General features: G+C 34.5%; 2 protein-coding genes across 7 annotated transcripts; both read right to left on the minus strand.

Annotated features, from left to right (window-relative positions):
• Positions 1 to 8,703: 8,703 nt before the first annotated feature.
• LOC120167924 lies at positions 8,704 to 12,575 on the minus strand. 4 transcript variants are annotated; one of them, XM_039176815.1, is made up of 8 exons: positions 12,379 to 12,575; positions 11,697 to 11,824; positions 11,445 to 11,516; positions 11,326 to 11,355; positions 10,520 to 10,573; positions 10,371 to 10,448; positions 10,172 to 10,234; positions 8,704 to 8,881 (listed from the first exon to the last, which is right to left on the minus strand). In XM_039176815.1, the coding sequence occupies exons 1-8, from the start codon at positions 12,545 to 12,547 to the stop codon at positions 8,765 to 8,767; spliced, it is 711 nt and encodes a 236-aa protein (XP_039032746.1). In that variant the 5' UTR covers positions 12,548 to 12,575; the 3' UTR covers positions 8,704 to 8,764. The 4 variants fall into 4 exon arrangements, with proteins under 4 accessions (XP_039032746.1, XP_039032747.1, XP_039032745.1 ...); XM_039176816.1 differs by having other exon boundaries at positions 8,705 to 8,881; positions 10,172 to 10,236; positions 10,388 to 10,448; XM_039176814.1 differs by lacking the exon at positions 8,704 to 8,881 and adding an exon at positions 9,210 to 9,410 and having other exon boundaries at positions 10,172 to 10,236; positions 10,388 to 10,448.
• A 682-nt stretch (positions 12,576 to 13,257) lies between these two features.
• On the minus strand, positions 13,258 to 14,647 carry LOC120167928. 3 transcript variants are annotated; one of them, XM_039176819.1, is made up of 3 exons: positions 14,584 to 14,647; positions 13,850 to 13,942; positions 13,258 to 13,767 (listed from the first exon to the last, which is right to left on the minus strand). In XM_039176819.1, the coding sequence occupies exons 2-3, from the start codon at positions 13,901 to 13,903 to the stop codon at positions 13,273 to 13,275; spliced, it is 549 nt and encodes a 182-aa protein (XP_039032750.1). In that variant the 5' UTR covers positions 13,904 to 13,942; positions 14,584 to 14,647; the 3' UTR covers positions 13,258 to 13,272. The 3 variants fall into 3 exon arrangements, with proteins under 3 accessions (XP_039032750.1, XP_039032751.1, XP_039032749.1); XM_039176820.1 differs by having other exon boundaries at positions 13,850 to 13,952; positions 14,588 to 14,639; XM_039176818.1 differs by lacking the exon at positions 14,584 to 14,647 and having other exon boundaries at positions 13,850 to 14,001.
• Between the last annotated feature and the right edge of the window lie 4,459 nt (positions 14,648 to 19,106).

A 19,106-nucleotide genomic window follows, 5' to 3' on the forward strand; every position in this document is an offset into this window, starting at 1 on the left:
ACCCCCGTCCCTCTTTGGTCTCTTAAATTATTACTCAAATTCATGCTGCAGTTGTGACCAAACTTACTTGTGGGCAACTATATGCTTGCACATCATTTAATCTGATGAAGAACTAGTAATTTTCACTTCAAACAAATTTTCATTCCATGGCTGAAATGCGTAAGAGAATTAGTTACGATTTTCCAGCCAGGATCGATTAAATCCAAACCAGAAAAACCTAACTTTCACAAAACCAAGAAACCCATATCGATTGTCTGTAAATACAGCCATGGCTGTACTTGTTTCTCTGAATATAACTAAAATACGTGTCCACACCCCTACCCCCAAAACAAAAATATATATTGGGTGCAACCCTGCACCCTGGGACCAAGTCATTTCCCAGGAACAAAACTTGTTGGAACACTTCACCTTTGCAGATTTTATTGGTCAAGATGACGTCACTTGACCTTCCTTCGTGCATGATTAGCTTGGTGCCTTTTTGCCTTTCCATTGCAAAAAGAAAACCAAATTCTAATGAATTACGACAGAAGTGTTCCATTATCTGAAAAACTTGAAGAAAATGATGTATCCTACAATACTGTCGACACGAACAACTAACCTTAAGATAAGTGAAAACAGCAGAACTAAGATGGGTAGTGACAATACAGCAGTTGCCTGTGACAATTGAAAGAAAGAATTTTTAGCTAAATCATAAACATCAAGCTTAAAACTTTATTGATCAAGGATGATACTGAAACCAAACTGTTAATCTTTAAAATGCATAAGAAACAAAGAAAAACGGGGTATGTTATGATTAAAAGCAGACATACCAAAATCCATGCTATATCAACACTTAGCAGTGATCTTGTTAACTCATGGCTCTTCAGAGTTTTTTGGATCTGAGAATGAACAGCGTCAGAAATTTAGAGAAAGCACATTAACGAAGATATATGCTCACAGAGTTGATAGATGTTCCCTCAAGTAAATGATAAACTTGCTCAAAATAACAGGTGATCCATGCATCCCGAAGTATCAAAACATTTAATATTTTCCTTCATGATCAATGATCAAGATTTACTCACTTCTATGACATACCACATTAAAGATACTTCTAAAACAATATCATAGATATCTGAATGCCCCAAAATTATAGTATTTTTTATAAGAAACACTTCAAATTGTGCAAATTGAAGGCATTAGATTCTACACCATGGAAACAAAATTTTACCACTTAATAAGCAGAACCTAGGTATTCAGAGAACGAAATGATAAACTCACTAATACACCGCAACATGTTGTATTTCTTGGACTGTGGTGCCTCTGATCATGCTTTTTTGTTTAAGTTTCCCTTCTGTTTTTTTATTCTTCAGTTTTTCTTATTTGATATCTTTTAATAGGCAGGATGTCAGATAAGGACAGTAACAGCTCTCTCAACAAGATTATAGTCCATGCACAAGTATTTTTTTCCTGAATAAGTTAGGAAACATTGGGCTAGGCACGACGAGTTTGTTGTGGAATTCGGGTTAATTTCCACCAATAATAACAAATTTACCTTGAAAACTATTACCTAGGTGACTAGTGTGAAAACGATTGTACTAAAAATCATCCCAAGGTAGATTCCCAAGAAAGAAGAGGGGTCACAATGGTCCCTCTTAAAATCCACTTTCCTTAGACAGAACTACCAAAACAAGTAATTTTAATAGGACAATAATTAACAACTATACCCGACAATAGCTATTAAATAGACATAAAGAGAACACCAAAAATTTAACGAGGTTAGGCTAAAATTATGTCTACCTACTCGAACACTACTAAAATAATATTTCACTAATAGAGAAAATATTATAAAGAGAGAAAAAGTACAAATAGCCTTTAATAGTGAAGAAGACTTGTATTTGTGGGATGCTAAATTAAGGAGGAGGAGGGCCCTATTTATAACAAAAGAATTTCCCCTCCTCCTTATACACAACCAATGTGGGATTTTCCCAAAAAACCAATAAATCTCCACCTTGGCAAATTCCACACATCTCTCAAAAATCCAATCTTCAGTAGTGTCTGCAAATTTATCTTTCAATTTGTAACAATATTGACCAAGTCTAAACAATGTTTAAACTTGACCGCAGTTACCACTTTTGTCAACATATCAGCAGGATTCTCAGTGGTCCGAATCTTCTAGATTATGACTCCACTTTCTTCTAGAATCTCTCGTACAAAGTGATATCGAACATCGATGTGCTTCGTCCTTACATGGTAAACCTGGTTTTTTGCTAAATGAATAGCACTCTGACTGTCACAGTGCACTTTGATGTGCATCTGTTCCATTCCCAATTCACCAAGCAACCCATGAAGCCAAATTGTCTCATTCACAGCCTTTGTAACTGCCATATACTCTGCCTCTGTAGTAGACAAAGCCACTGTTGACTGTAAGGTGGACTTCCAACTGACTGGTGCCTTTGCAAATGTAAATACATAACCAGTAGTTGATCGACGCTTGTCCAAATGATCTGCATAGTCTGAATCACAATACCCAACTATACACTGACCATCTTGTTTGTCCTGCTGAAAGACCAAACCAACATCTACGGTGTTCAGAATATACCGCAAAATCCATTTCACAACTTGCCAATGCTTCTTTCCAGGATCATGCATATACATGCTCACAACTCCAACTGCCTGTGAAATATCGGGTCTTGTACACACCATTGCATACATCAAGCTACAAACAACACTTGCATACGAAACCTTTGACATGTATTCCCATTCTGCATCATCCTTAGGTGACATGGATGCACCGAGCTTGAAATGAGGAGCAAGAGGTGTACTAACTGGTTTTGACTTTTCATTCATGCCAAAACGTTTTAGTACCTTCCTCGTATATTCTTTCTGAGACAAACAAAGCCTTCCCAATTTCTTATCCCTTGATATCTCCATGCCTAGGATCTTCTTCGCTTCACCAAGATCTTTCATCTCAAATTCCCTGTTCAATTCAGTCTTTAGTTTCGCAATTTCTGTCTGACTCCTGGAAGCTATCAGCATATCATCAACATAAAGAAGATATATATAGGATCCGACTTGTAGCTTGCGTAAATACACACAATTATCATATTTGCTTCTTGTGTACTTCTGCCCTATCATAAACTTGTCAAATCGCTTGTACCACTACCTTGGAGATTGCTTCAATCCGTACAACGATTTTTCTAATTTGCACACCATCTCTTCTTTTTCAGCAACTTTGAATCCATCTAGCTGAGTCATGTAGATTTCCTCATCTAAGTCTCCATGTAAAAAATACAGTTTTTACATCCATCTGAACTAGTTCCAAATCCAATTGTGCTACCAAAACCAACAAAATTCTGATGGAGGAATGTTTTACAACTGGAGAAAATACTTCATTATAATCAACTCCCTTCGTTTGAGCGTAGCCTTTAGCCACCAATCTTGCTTTGTAGCGGATGTTATTCTTGTCAGGAAATCCATCTTTCTTTACATATACCCACTTGCACCCAATTGCCTTCTTTCCCTTCAGAAGACTAGTTAGTTTCCACGTCTGATTCTTTTGAAGGGATTGCATTTTCTTCATTCATGACGATCCTCCACTTTTTATGTTCTGAACTTTGGACTGCTTCATTAAAAGTGGTAGGAACGTCATCAATTGCAATTGGTGATGCAAAAGAGACCATATCAGCATAACGAGCAGGTTGTCTAATGATCCTCTTTCCCTTTCTGAGTGCAATTGATTCATGTTGCTGTGGAGGTTCTTGGGTCTGAACCTCTTCTTCATCTGACTCTTCTTCTACCATAGGAGAGCCAACATCAGTTTCTTTACTGGCTGGGTCAATTCTGCTTCCTTCAAACTCTACCTGTTTAGGAGTTTCATTTGTCTGCTCCAATTTTTCTGAAGTCACCTTTCTCAACATGGTAGATTCATCAAAGGTAACATCCCTGCTGAAGATTATTTTATTTGTTTCTGGACACCAAAGACGATAGTCTTTCACACCATAGGTAATCCCCATAAAGATTGCCTTCTTTGCACTTGGATCCAGCTTTGACTCCTTAACATGGTAGTATGCAGTAGAACTAAACACATTTAAGGAATCATAATTTGTAGCAGGTTCTATAAACCATTTCTCTAATGGTGTTTTACCACTAATAGCAGTCGATGGTAAGCGGTTGACAAGGTGATAGCCCAAAATTCTTTGCCTAACCCAGCATTAGACAACATACACCGAACCTTCTCCACTAATGTCCGGTTCATACGCTCTGCCACCCCATTATGTTGTGGTATAGATCTGACAATGAAATACCTGACAATACCTTTTTTTTCACAGACTTTCAGAAATGGATCATTTTTGTACTCTCCACCATTGTTTGTACGGCGACGTTTGATTTTTCTGCCTGTTTGAGTCTCCCCCATCTTTTTTCATTTAAGGAAAAATCCTAGCACCTCATCTTTTGTCTTCATTGTATACACCCAAACTCTCCGGGAAAAATCATCAACAAAGGTGACATAATAGTGTGTTCCTCCCAATGAAGTTGTCTTGGAAGGCCCCCATACATCTAAATGAATATAATCCAAAATACCTTTAGTATCATGGATTGCTGTTCCAAATTTCACCCTCGTCTTCTTCCCTTTGATGCAATGCTCACAAAAAAGCTAATTTGCAATCCCGAGCACCCTTCAATAATCCTTGATCTATCAGCAATTTCAAGGATTTTTCACCAACATGCCTCAAGCGCATATGCCATAACCTGGTTGCTTCTGACTCCTATTCATCAGTAGAAGCTGCCACTGCTGCTGTCCCAACAATTGTACTACCCAGAAAGTAATACACATTGTTTCTTTTCCGGATTTCCTTCATTACCACCAGTGCACCAGAGATAATCCTCATAATCCCATCTTTTGCCCTCACTTCTAAACCTTTTGACTCTAAGATTCATACAGATATGAGATTTCTCATTAAATCTGGTACATAATGAACACATGTTAAGGTTCTGATTGATCCATCCTGATTCCTCAAGCGAATTGAACCAATCCCAAGTGTGTCAAGAGGAGAATTATTTATTGTGTAAGCAATTTCACATTTTAGTTCTTTAAAATCAAAGAATCATTCTCTATTGGGGGTCATATGGTGGCTACAAGCTGAATCTAACATCCATGAACCGATCTGGTTGATGGCGTAGCAGCGAATGCGAAATCTGAATCTGTATCATCATACTCGACCACATTTGATTCTGAGACAGCCTTTTCTCTTTCAGGTTTGCCTTTATTCTTTAGCCTGGGACATTCTTTCTTCCAGTGCATTTTTTCTCGACAAAAGGCACATTCATATTTGCTGAATCTGGACTTTGACTTCAATCTCCCTCTCCTTCCTTTATTCTGACTCTTCGAACGGCCTCTAACAACAAGAAATTCTGCTTCGACACTTGTATTTTCTTGTTTGTCTTTCTTTCTCAATTCATAACTATACAAGGCAGCAGTTACTTCACTGAGAGACACATCAACCTTGCCATGAAGTAGAGTAGTTTCAAGATACTCAAACTCATCAAGAAGTGATCCCATCAACATCAGAGCCAGATCTTTGTCTTCAAAAGTCACGTCCATATTCATCAGATCAATCACCAGCTGATTAAAGCTAGTAATGTGATCATTCATAGTGGTACCTGGTACATAGTTGAAGCGGAACAATCTCTTTTTCATGTAGAGCTTGTTCTGACCGCTTTTCTTCAAAAAAAATTCCTTCAGTGCCTTCCACAATTTACTTGCAGAAGTTTCCTTAGAAAATGCATACTTCTGCTCTCTAAAAAGACACGATCGAATAATACCAAATGCCAATCTATTAATCATCATCCATTTTTTCTCCTCAACATCATCTGGTTTCTCTCATTCAATAACAATGTCTAGACCCTGCTGAAATAGGACATCTAGAACCTCACTTTGCCACATGCCGAAATGACCGGTGCCATAAAAAATCTCCACTGCAAATCTAACATTTGTCACAGCATTTCTTGCGGATGTTTTTGTGTCGTCTGCCATTTCTGCTACAAATTCTATTTAATAGCTGTCAATGCGGAATGTCAATTAACTCAAGGAAATTTTTTCTAATGTGAAAGATCAGCCTAAGCCGCAACCACAGAGCATACTAAAATAAACCAAGAGCTCTAATACTAATTGTTGTGGAATTCGGATTAATTTCCACCAATAATAACAAATTCACCTTGAAAACTATTATCTAGGAGACTAGTGTGAAGACGATTGTACTAAAAATCACCCCAAGGTAGATTCCCATAAAAGAAGAGGGGTCACAATGGTCCCTCTTAAAATCCACTTTCCTTAGACAGAACTACCCAGACAAGTAATTTTAATAGGACAATAATTAACAACTATACCCGACAATAGCTATTAAATAGACATAAAGAGAACACCAAAATTTAACGAGGTTAGGCTAAAATTATGCCTATCTCCTCGAACACTACTAAAATAATATTTCACTAATAGAAGAAATATTACAAAGAGAGAGAGTACAAATAGCCTTTAATAGTGAAGAAGACTTATATTTGTGGGATGTTAAACTAAAGTGGAGGAGAGCTCTATTTATAACAAAAGAATTTCCCCTCTTTATACACAACCAATGTGGGATTTTGCCAAAAAACCAACAGACTTATGGTTGATATTATAATGCTCAACTGTTACAACACATAAGGCAAAGCAATAGAGCAACTCATTAATGTTAATTAACGAAACTATATATTCTAGGTTTATTAAACAAAATGCACGTTATTTTTTAATGCAGCCATATAGATTTGATACAGGAAAACACCCATCAAACTATTGAACAGGCTGTGGTACAACATCATTACCAACAATGTTGCAGAAATAAAATCTGAAGACTGGTGATCGCCGGGGGTAAAAATTGTACATGCCAACAAAGAAAACATTATGAGACATGTTACCTGATGATGGTATATTCTAGCAGAATTGATCAGTTTCCTGTAGGGGCATATGGTCTTTTTAGTGCTGGGCTTCAAATCAACTTGCATTGTTTCATAATAAGCTTTTCTCACCATCACAACATGATTGACATATGGCATCAAAAAGGTCTTGGATGCATCATAGACATCAATTGTTTTAGAAAGCAGTAACTGAAGACGAAGAGAACTTGTTATGCCCTCTCTGTGGTTTGCATCGGGAGACCATTCCTCAATTGTTTTTTTGTGTTCGGTTGCGTGGTGGATGAAGTTTTTAAAGTTATGGAACCTTTCTACTGCCCTTCCTATGTTACCTAATGTTTTTTTATAATTTTGGGGTAGTTTAGTTCCAAAGTCTTCTATTTGGAACTTTATTTCGGGAGCCGTATTGTGGTCTATTTGGAAATGTCGAAACCAGGTTTCTTTCGAAAACGGAGGTATTGATCAGAATCATTTTTTTTATGTCGAGGTATAGTGTGGTTGTGTGGTTTTTAGCGAAATTTCCTAATTTTCCAGTTTTCTTGGAATGCCTTGTTGGTGATTCGAGCTTGGCTGATGAAAGCAAGTTTTCCTTGAAGAATTTTCTGCCAAAGGTCTCGTGGATTCCCCCTCCCCTGGGTTTTTTCAAACTGAATGTGGATGGGTCTGTGACAGGGGATTGGAGTAGAAATGGTATTGGTGGTATTTTGAAAAATGATGAGAGCAAAATCATGGGTTCTTTTTCGAGTTCTTTGGTTTCTAGTCCACCTATTCTTGCAGAATTGAGGGTCATTCAAACTGGGCTTATTATAGAGACGGTTTCAGAAGTTGTAGTCAAATGGATTAAGTCTCCTGAAGCTTGTCCTAATGTGTTCTCTCAGCTAGTTAAGGAAATTATCAGTGTTGTAATGGAATATTGGGTTGCTGTAAGATCAGTTAAAAAGGTTGTAAATTGGGAGGCTGACGCTTTGGCTAAGTCAGGTATAGGGTAATTGTTGTGGTTTTCTTTTGTTTGGGTAATTGTTTGGGGGGTTGCGAGTTAGTTGGTGGGTGGAGTTGTTGTAATAATCTGTGTTGTAGTAGGTGTAATCTCTTTATGGAATAAAATTTATTAGGCACTCTTTTCCTCCTTCCGATGTCCGTCGAGGTACATATGTACAGTGACGATTATGAAGGAGGTTTTTAATGAGGCCTATTTTCTTATAAAAAAAGATTGTTTATAAATTTTGACCACTCGTCTTTGAGCATTGGGATGCAGTGTTTCACATTATAAAACTTGTCATCAGTTAATCATTGAACATACCAATCCACAGCACATGCCAAGGATATCTTAACAATCATTTTTAAACATGTGACTAAATGAGATCCTACAGATTGATCAAGTCTGAGACGTCTAAGATATGACATGCACTTTAAAGGTGCAGCAAAGATAGAGAAGAAGCTATTCCTCATCTTATAAAAGCTGAAGACACAAGGAAATGCAATATTTATAGTTAATAAATAAATAATAAAACAAATTAGGAATTTCTTTCCTTTTACTTTTAGTGGCCTTAATCCATAATAACAACACAATGAAGCAATTATTCAAGCAGGAAGCATTGTTATACAAAATCTATTTTTAATGTAGGGCTTCAAAGCAACTTGCATTGTTTCGTAATAAGGTTTTGTCACCATCACAACATGATTGACGTATGGCTCAGAGAACTTCACCACCTATCAAAACATTGTAATTGCCATTTATGGCCATGGCTTTGGAAATTTGCAAAATAAGTATGACCTTGATGCTGATTTACCTGAATGTAATGATCTGTTAATGCGCAAGCTTTGACCAAATGTAGCATCAAAAAGGTCTTGGATGCATCATAGACATCGATTGTTTTAGAAAGCAGTAACTGAAGATAGGTTCGAGATTGTTTATAAATTTTGACCACTCTTCTTTCATCATTGGGATCCAATGCTTCACATGATAAAACTTGTGATCAGTTAATCATCGAACATACCATTCCTTAGCAAATGAAATCCTACATATTGATCAAGTATGAGATTCTACTGTATGTCATACTTTAAAGGTGCAGCTAATCTTAGAGAAGGTATCCCTCATCTGATAAAAGCTAAATACACAAGGAAATGCAATATATATAGTTAATAAATAAATAACACGATTTGGGAATTTCTTTCCTTTTACTTTTAGTGACCTTAATCCATAATCACTTCACAATGAAGCAATGAAGCATGGTTATACTATCAAAGCAACTTGCGTTGTTTGATAATGAGGTTTTGTCGCCATGGAGTTAGAAATTTGCAAAATAAGTATGACCTTGATGCTGATTTACTTGAATGTAATGATATGTTACTGTGCATGCTTTGACCAAATGTGGTGTCAAAAAGGTCTTGGATGCACCATAGACATCAATTGTTTTAGAAAGCAGCCACCGAAAAATGTTTAGAACTTTTGGCAACCCATCTTTCATCATTGGGATCAAATGCTTCACATGATCAAACTTGTGATCAGTTAATCATTGAACATACCAATCCACAGCAAATAGAATGATGCTTCAAACATCGTCACACATGCCAAGGAAATCTTTACAATCATTTTTAAGCATTTGACTTGATGAGATCCTACATATTGATCAAGTCTGAGATGTCTACCGTATGGCTTACTAAAGGTGCACCTAAACATAGAGAAGGTATTCCTCATCTGATAAAAGCTGAAGACACAAGGAAATGCAATATTTATAGTTAATAAATAAATCCTATAAAAAAATAGTTAATAAATAAATAAAACGAATTAGGAATTTCTTTCCTTTTACTTTTAGTGGCCTTAATACATAATAACTACAAAATGAAACAATAATTCAAGCAGGAAGCATTGTTATACAAATTCTATTTTTGCACATAACCCTGTTAGGCAAAATAGAAAAAGCAGTGACATTTGACACCAGTGTCGGTATAAATTTAAACTACAAGGCAATAGAAAGAAGAGCATAACCTGATTGCAAAATTTCATCCAACATGGCATAATGAAAGGAAGTGATTGTAGAAGTTCCAATCTCAAACCAAGTTAATTTACAGTGTAAATTAATTGACTCATTTAAGATAGCAGACTAAATTCAGCAGCCAATAATAATCTCACTACTCCTACTTCAAAGGCACTTGAAAATGTAAAACAGCATTTTAAAATTCTGGTACAAACATATCTTTGCGAAATATGAAAAACTACACTTATTATACATTTTACACTTACCAAATTACCAGTTCTACTTTGTGGCTCTGTCCAACTTTTAAGTTGATCTTTCTTTTCCAAGGCCTGAATCATAATTTTAGGGAAACAAAGAAAATGACATTCCAAATTGGTTGATTGCAGCAATATAATGGTCATCAGATATATAAAAATATATCTTGCAAAAGGCATATTTAATCATAGAAATTAGCTTGTAGCATACACTACTGCTTAATGATTTTATGATTGTGATGTCTAAAGCAGGTCTCCCATGTTCATTCCAATGCGATGCCAGGCAGGACTGCATACAGTAAACAACCTATCATAAAAATATGTTTGCTACAAATATTGCCACTAACGAAAACAATATACCTGAAATTTATACATGAGAACAGCTAACCAATGTGGAAGCCACTCCCCATGGACCTGATTGCAGGTTACAATCAATAAGTCAAAGTTTCTTCAGAGCAGATGAACACAAGGAAAGAACAAAAACCACCAAAATGGGATCTTAATGATTGAGAAAAAAAGTCAACTTAACTCAATCAAGATAGACTCTAAACTAGTTTTGGGTCACTACAAGTTACGACTTCAGAAGGCACGTATAGTTGCTCCTAATTTTTTCCTTATTGTAACAACCCTTTTCTCTTCTGTTTCAATTTCACTTCCTGACTTTTCACACCAACATTTTTGCCAAAATTTCCTTCTCCAGCAATTTGAAAACCCAAGATTAAACCATTCTTATTACCATTTGCAATCATGTTGAACCGGGATTATGATAATATCGTATGCTTAATGCCTATTGAGTATTTTTTAAATAATAGAGCATAAGTGCCCAAAAAGTTGATCGTAGATGGAGTGATCATGTTATAGCAACAAGATGCTGAAATTTCAGAAATTTTTATTTTCTAAATTTCTTTTCTTAAATCTAGCACTTTTGGTTCAGCCGTTCAGGATAGATGTCAATATTTTCTTTTGCTAAAAAGATTAGGATGTAGGGTGGGCAAGATACTAAGCATTCCTATGAAGGTTAAGAGTCAGGTAGGAAAAAGTTCATAGATGGAGATTAATGACATCTCTAACAACACATCTAGGTCCTAAGTAACAAATTATGTGCAATAATGAAATAGCAGAAAAGGTAAGGAACCTGAAGGTAATTATAAAAATGCATTACTCACATCTTCTAATTTCTGTTTAAGGTTGTCAACCTGTTAAAAAAGCGCTCTCTTAATGAATACAGCAGGTCAGCAGCTCCAAAGTCTAACTACAAAAGTTAATCCAAGACCAACGAACTAACCTGCTTTTCAAGTTCAATAGCTCTTGCATGTAAGTTACTCATCTGCTTCATAGAATCTGGTGATGTTTTTCGCTAATAAAAAAATAATAATAGAAAAGGCTCTCTGTCAAGGAATTACACATGGTTTTATCTTCAAATTGAAAATATATCAGAAGAGAACCTCAGTATAAATCAGTCAAAAACCAACCTAGAAAAAGAAATGACTAATAACATTTCTCAGAACCAAGAAACAAACGGGGGGGGTGGATTTACCTGTAAATATTCTATCTCATTCTCTGAAGATTGCATGCTGTCTGATTTATCTTGAATTGTCGTTTCCATTTCCCTAATACTCTCATCATTGTTTCTCGGTTCATGCATTCTTTCAGCAATAGTCGATTCTAGGAAAACCATTAAAAATGGATGCAAGTTATTCATATGTATATATAAGTTTGAACTACGTTATTGACGTATATCGATAATCTTCTTATCTGACACGTTAGAATCAATCTACTACTTCTATAAAATGTAATTCGATAGGGTAGTCTTCTCAAGTTCATTTAGTATGAATGAAATACAATTTATTGGAACTTAAACTACTTTTTAGAACTTATATATATATAACTTTTTTTTCCTATAAACATATAATTCTAATGTTCCCGGATCGGAACATGTGTACCAATTCAAAAATCACTGGATATAGAGAATTCTGATAAGTTTGTATGAAAGCAAACTAATTCTTAACACTTAACAGCATTCTCGTTTTCCATAATCGCACACAAACGAAACAAAGAAAATATTGAAAAAAACAAAACTGAAAAAAATGGCTCTGTGCGTAAGAAAGCATTAATCGGAACAAACCAAATCAAGCAATAATCAGACTTCACAGTGTTAAAAAACAGAACACATTGATTATTGTTGGGTGTTTGTGTGTGTGTAGAATATGTAGATATACCTAAAGCCAAACTCTTGGACTTGAGGAGGTCAAGTTTATGCTTGAGAGCAGCATCACCGAAATCCGATGAGTCAACTTCGACAGTTCCCGGCGATGGTTGAGATGTAATTTGGGAGAAAATTAGGGGTAAAAGTAGTAAGAAGAGCAATGGCTTTCTCAAGGCCGCCATTAGAGGAGAACTAACACTCCAACGGAGAACGTGACAGTTTTCCCCTGGCCTTCGTAAACCAGACCCTTATCCCTTTGACCTAATTGCACCACACGTCCCAATCTATGCCCATATTTAGAAAATTATCCTTTAATTTCAAAACATTCTGATTTAATCTTTAAACTATCAATACTGTTTCAATGGTCCTTCCATTTTTCTAGCCATATGCTTGATCATACTTATATTACATAGATCAAATTTTATATGGATAGTATAGTTTTAGTATTTGTAATATGTATGTATGTACAATGGTGGATCCATATTATATTTAGAGTGGACAAGTGATTGAAATATATAACCATACGAGAAGAATAATAATCAATACATCTGAATAACTATAAGTGCACTAAATTACTACAATACACAATCGAACTAATCATTGAAATATAGTATTCGAATCTATTTAGATTAAGATTGGTACATGATTGGGTCTTAAAGAATTCACTAACACTAAACCAACTAATGACAAATTCTATTAAGTCCTATTGGCCACTGACCTATATACAACAATGTATTGTACACCCAAATATCTTTTATTAGGTTAAGAAAAGCTAAAACAATTAGCAATCTGAAGTGAAACTTGATCAAATGTCCAAAAGGAGCAGAACGGATACACAGATCCAAACTATGGTAAGTTTATATATATATATATATATATATATATATATATATATAGTTCAGTGGTTTCAAGTCCTGTTTATGCTAAAACCTTGGAAAAGCCAATGTGGCAGCTTCTTTTCCTGATCAAATGTTGCACTAGAACTGCTCACCGGAGTGCCGGGGCCGCTGCACGAAGCCGATGAATCGAACTCCCTCTTGATCTCCTTATTATGAATCGACTGAGAACTAGTACTGGAGTTCTTTAGCTTCTTCTTGCTTGAACCTCTGCCTCCAATTCCAATACCTAGTGTCAATTCAACTTCACTGTCTTCATCAGAGTCCTCAATGCTCATCACCTGGTTAGTTCTGGAGCTAGGCCCTGCTTGGTGGTCTTCTGCAACAACAGTTGCTGCTTCTTCCCCAGATGGCCTCTCTAGATCAAATCCCCTTGCTCTTGTATCACCTTGAACATGTAAATTCGATTCGCCAGTGGTGGTCCAAAACCTGTTGTTCTTGATATCCTTCTTCAACTCATCCATTAGTACCTTTTGAACACTATACAGCCGGTGAAGTTCTCGTACCTGCAGTTTGATCCCATTATTGGAGATTCATGGAAGAAAATGGAGAAAACAAAAGGCTAAAACGTTTTTCATTTCATCATACCTGGTGTTTGAACACATCTTCATGCATCAGCATTGTGTTTCGAATCGATTCCATGTTGTGTCTGAACTTGTCGAGTCCGGTTCCCGTACATGCCCGAAATGATCCAACCATCGAACTCATCACAAGAAAACAACTTTCCAAGGAAAAAAAGTTCAATTTTCCTTTGCTCACATCAACTTTTGCTAAATGGGGTGGGTGTGTGAGTTATGAAGCTCCCCACTAGGTGGAGACGGACACTAGTTGACCCCAAAGTCACCAAAGACTAATGCAACAGATCTGATTTAAAGCATATGAGTCATCTTCAACCTTTGCCAATTGGAACAAACAAGAAATCCTTTGAATCTACAAAGGGAGTGGGACTGGCCTTGTATACATAACCCTAAAAGTATATATGATGGACCCAAACTTTTAATCGGTTCCCTTTTTGGGGTACCAAAATGCAGGCCATATTTAGGAAGCTTAGGCTCCTCACATGAAAAAAAGTTGCAGCTATGATACAAGAGTGGGGGGTACCATGAAAAAATTGTTCAGAGAAAGTGCTTACGAAAAAGGAAATGGGATGTGGGCTATAAACCGACCAATAATGGAACACTAGAACTGACGTCAGTATGATATGAAACAAAGCAAAAAGATCTGATACAGTATTCGTACTGCAAATTATGATTAAACTAAAAAGATGTAACTTTCAAAATAAATCACCAGCAAAGACCAAAGAATCCTCCATGAAAGTAATAATACCTGCAAGAAGAAAGTTCCCAGATTTTAGTTCTTTTTTAAAATATTCCTCAATCTGCAAGCATCTCTTAGAGGAACAATTACAAGGAGAACTTTAACTATGGAAAAAAATAATCATGCTGCTAATAATTCAAGCTTGACAGGCTGTGAAATGTACTAGCCATGTGTATGTGAGAATTGTATTGTTTATTTTCATAGACAGAGAGAAAGCTGATCTGATAGAATATTTATATTGAAGATCATTGTATATTTTATTGTATTCGTATGTATCTGAGTTTCAAACTTTATCTTGAAGGAAGATCAAAGAAATAGGGCTGCTATGTTTTTTTATAAGTTAATCAATTGTGTGTTCTTGTGTATGCCTGTCAACATGATATTCCAAAAGAAGGAAAATCAAGACAGATGCATGAATGTTATGAAAATATGTTTATATTTACACGAAAAGTTCAGAGTTTGAGTCCGGACAGATTCATTTAAAGAAAATAATACTAAATTATACATAATTTTTGTGTAATATGATCCGAGTTCGATCAAACGATGATGGGTAACGACATTTTTGTATGCCCCTCAGCATGATATTCCAAATTCTTTTTGTAGGAAAAATCAAGATAAATGCACCAATGTTATATTTGGTCTTTCTGGTGTGATTGAGATAACTGATAATGATGTTGCACCAATATTTTCTACTATTCTGTCATTAATATGGTAATGTATGTGCAGAATAATATCTAGTCTTCTCCTGTGTGATTGAGATTGAGATTTTATCCAAGTACAAACTCAGATATATGTACATTATTGAGATTCCTTTTGATATTGAAAGCTTTATTGTCTATTAGCAGCATCATAATTATTTAGGCATGCAGCAGTGAAGATGGTCAAAAAGGCTTACGATTGCTATTCTACATGTCCTTCCTTGCCAGACCACTGCATCCATTTCTTTCTATTATTAGACATGCCAGCTTTATCTATTTTGAGGCAATTAATCAAAACTTATTTTATAATTCCATCCACATATGTATCGTTATACATACAAATTTCATTTATTTTATCTATTAATAATGTTATTATTTTATTTCTTTAATATTCAATTTGTATTAATCGGTTAATAAATCAAATATAAAAAATTATAATAGAACTTGCATTATTCAATGATTATCACATGTTCTAAGACCTAATTAGGATTTACATAGGAATTGTAAATCCTAATTAGATCTTAGGTATGCCATAACTCTTACCTAAATTTTTTGTAACAAGGAAAAACAAATAAAACACATATTTAAGGATAAGAGACTACATGTAAAACTCATGTTAACATGTATAATATTACAGATTGATTCATAATAGGTCTAAAAAGGAAATGAATGGACAAATGCTTTTGTGTTTCAATGGGACACCACTTGCCCGGAAAGTTCTACTGTACGATAACCTTAATATATGATTAAGAGAAGACGTTACCGGTTTTGTTATTACTTTTTTAATAAAATCGGTAAAAATTATCTAAAACATTATTATTTCTACCTAAAACATTAATGTTTTTAACATTTCCGGTAAAGTTCTTAATAATAATAAAATCAATAGATAAAACAATATTTTAAGTAACACTTTACCAAATATATTAACAAAATCGGTAAAACATCTAATTATAATAAAAAAACTAATAAAAATAATAATGTTTACGATAACTTTTAACCGATTTTAAACGTGATGCTTTCCCACTTGCCCAACTTAATGCCAATTTCAAGCAGGCATTTCTCTGGTAAAAGGGGTCCCACAAACCCAACCATTTGACGTATCACTAATAAGAGATTATTTAAGGATTGAACTGAGATAAAATATAGCATCTAGAGATGGATTTGTTCCCTCAAAATTTTAAATTATCTTTATTTGAGAGTTTTTTTTATATATTTTTTATTGATAATATGATTTTATAAATTTACCTTATAGTATAAAATGACGTGTCCATCATGATAGCATGGAAATCAAACCTAGGTCTGACCCAAACACACTTAGATTCTAGTCTTAGGCAGTCCAATGAGGAAGAAGCAAAAGGGATAATAAAGTGTGAAAGAGGGGACAAAAGAGGTGAGCATGCGATAGATGGTGGGTGATTGGAGAGATGCGCACGCGTTGTTGGGTTCGGGAGGCACAGCCCGCAAGATTGTAGGATCCCGTTTCCTTCACACCCGATCCGAATTAATCTGTCGAACTAATTCAATTAAATTTCGATTTAGTTTAATCAGTTAATAGTTTTTTAAATATTCGATTAATAGTTAATTCAGTTTGGTCAATGACCGATTTAATGTTTGAATATCCCTACTCGATCGGATTGATCATTTGCTCTTTCTCCACATCCAAACTATAGGGATGATTAAAATACTCGAACTCAATAAGTCCCGACCCTATAAGGATAAGTTTTCTTTTTGAATTTTTGGGGCTCGGGGCGGGACGGGTTATATAGTATATAATTTCGGAGAGGGACAAGACCGAGTTTAAGGTGAGAAACCATCGACCAAGCCCTATTAATTTATACTTATATATATTATATTTAATGTTTTATGATTTTTTTATATTATTTAAATATATTATTTAATTATTAAAACATATAACAAAAATATTTTAAATTATATTATTTTAACAATTCAAAATATAATAATTAATTATAAATATATTATTATAATATATATATATATATATATATATATATTTAAATATTAATATATTCGGATTGGGTCGAATTGGAGTTTTAATCTAAAAATCGAGGCAATTTCAGAGCAAGAAAAATCCTAAAATTCATCGAGGCGGAACGAGGTTCGATATAAGATATATATTTTCAAATTCAAACCAAGTTGTAAAAAATAAAACTCGAATAACGCAAAATTTTTAATAATTAGAATATTGATTTTTAAGTTTGAGTAGAGTCCCTCGACTCTGTATCATGAATATATATCACATATGAAAAAAAAATATAAAAAAAATACACAAGTATTGTATATGGTTATAAAAAACCCATTTAAATTAGATAAAATAATATCATAATACTATAAATATTTATAATTAAATTTAAACAAAAATTCAAAAATTCGACTTAACTCGAATTTTATAAACTTGACTAAAAAAATTTCTAATCAACTTCGCAATATATGACTCGTCAATTAAAATAACTCAAAAATTTTAGATTCGACTTACTCAACTCGATTGATTGTTGACCTCTAATATTTTCGAGTTGAGATAAAAGAAAGGAAAAAGTGATCCGCACCTTCCGGTGCCCATCCCTTCCATACTACCTTTGTCATCGATCTCCATCACAAACACAAATAATCTCATACGCTCTATTCTTATCCCATTTCAAAACCCTCTTTTCTTTCTCTTTTACTTTTTCTAAACCTTTTCACTCTTTATTTGTTTGTTAGACGAATTAAATATTCACTTTATATACTAATTTTATGCTGGACTAAGCGTTAAAGAAATTTCTTTCACTAAACTGTTTTTAGTCTTTAAAATTTACTCGTTTATGCTTAATTATTTAACTTTAAATTTTAATTTTATAAAATTGATTTTTTAATGACTCGAACTATTAAGTCAAAAATGATAGGGTGACATGAATTTTTTTTACCAGCATTAACGGTTTTCCGTTGACGTAAAAGTTACATGTTGTTTATTTAAATTTCTTGCACGAATCAACCTACCTCAGTGGGTTAAAGAATTATTGTTCTTAGAGATTATGGGTTTGAGCACCAGCAACTATAGTAAGGTGATTGAACATTCATTGTCAAATGATTCAAAGTATTTAAAACATACACTACCTTTTAATTACCTTTGCTTAACAAAAAAAATCTTTTAATTTAATTTTATCATCTTTCACAAAAAGAAATTTTAATTTTTTCTTTATGTTACACCATCTTCATTCTCTAGAGTTTTCTCCATCACTTTATACTCTAACTATTTCATCTTATTATCTCCTATCTGTAACATCCTAAATCAGTATGACACACAGTCGACCGTTTAGAATCCCACACAGAATCACCGGAGTGGTTAACCAAAAATTTTATTTACTTGCTCAATTATAACAAACATTTGTAAATACTCATAAGGAAATAAAATGACAACATTTATATAAAACAATTTACATTAGGAGCTCTCAAAAACATAACAATTCAATTTATACAGACCATCATTTAAAATAAGTTACGACTCGAATATACATGCCCTCTAAAGAAGAACTCGAGATGTATTCTGCTCTGAAATCTCGGTCTAGATCTAGACTGAAGAAGAGCTCCTCAATAGCTCCATATATGAATCTGTGTAAGGAAACAAATTTCAAACACATATCTAACTAGCTTAGTGCCACACTAACAACTAAATCATACTAAAAGTGTTCATTTCATGCTCAATCTAACAAATAAAATTGCAATAGTGAGTATACTCGTATACACACTCTCTACTCTATGGTAAATATCATGGTGCGACTGAGGGATTCTGCATCTCGAAACTTACACACCCCTCTAGTCTACCGAGGATAAGG

Source organism: Hibiscus syriacus, unplaced genomic scaffold (assembly GCF_006381635.1).
Source record: "Hibiscus syriacus cultivar Baekdansim isolate YM2019G1 unplaced genomic scaffold, ASM638163v2 tig00111708_pilon, whole genome shotgun sequence".
Lineage (NCBI taxonomy): Eukaryota > Viridiplantae > Streptophyta > Magnoliopsida > Malvales > Malvaceae > Hibiscus > Hibiscus syriacus.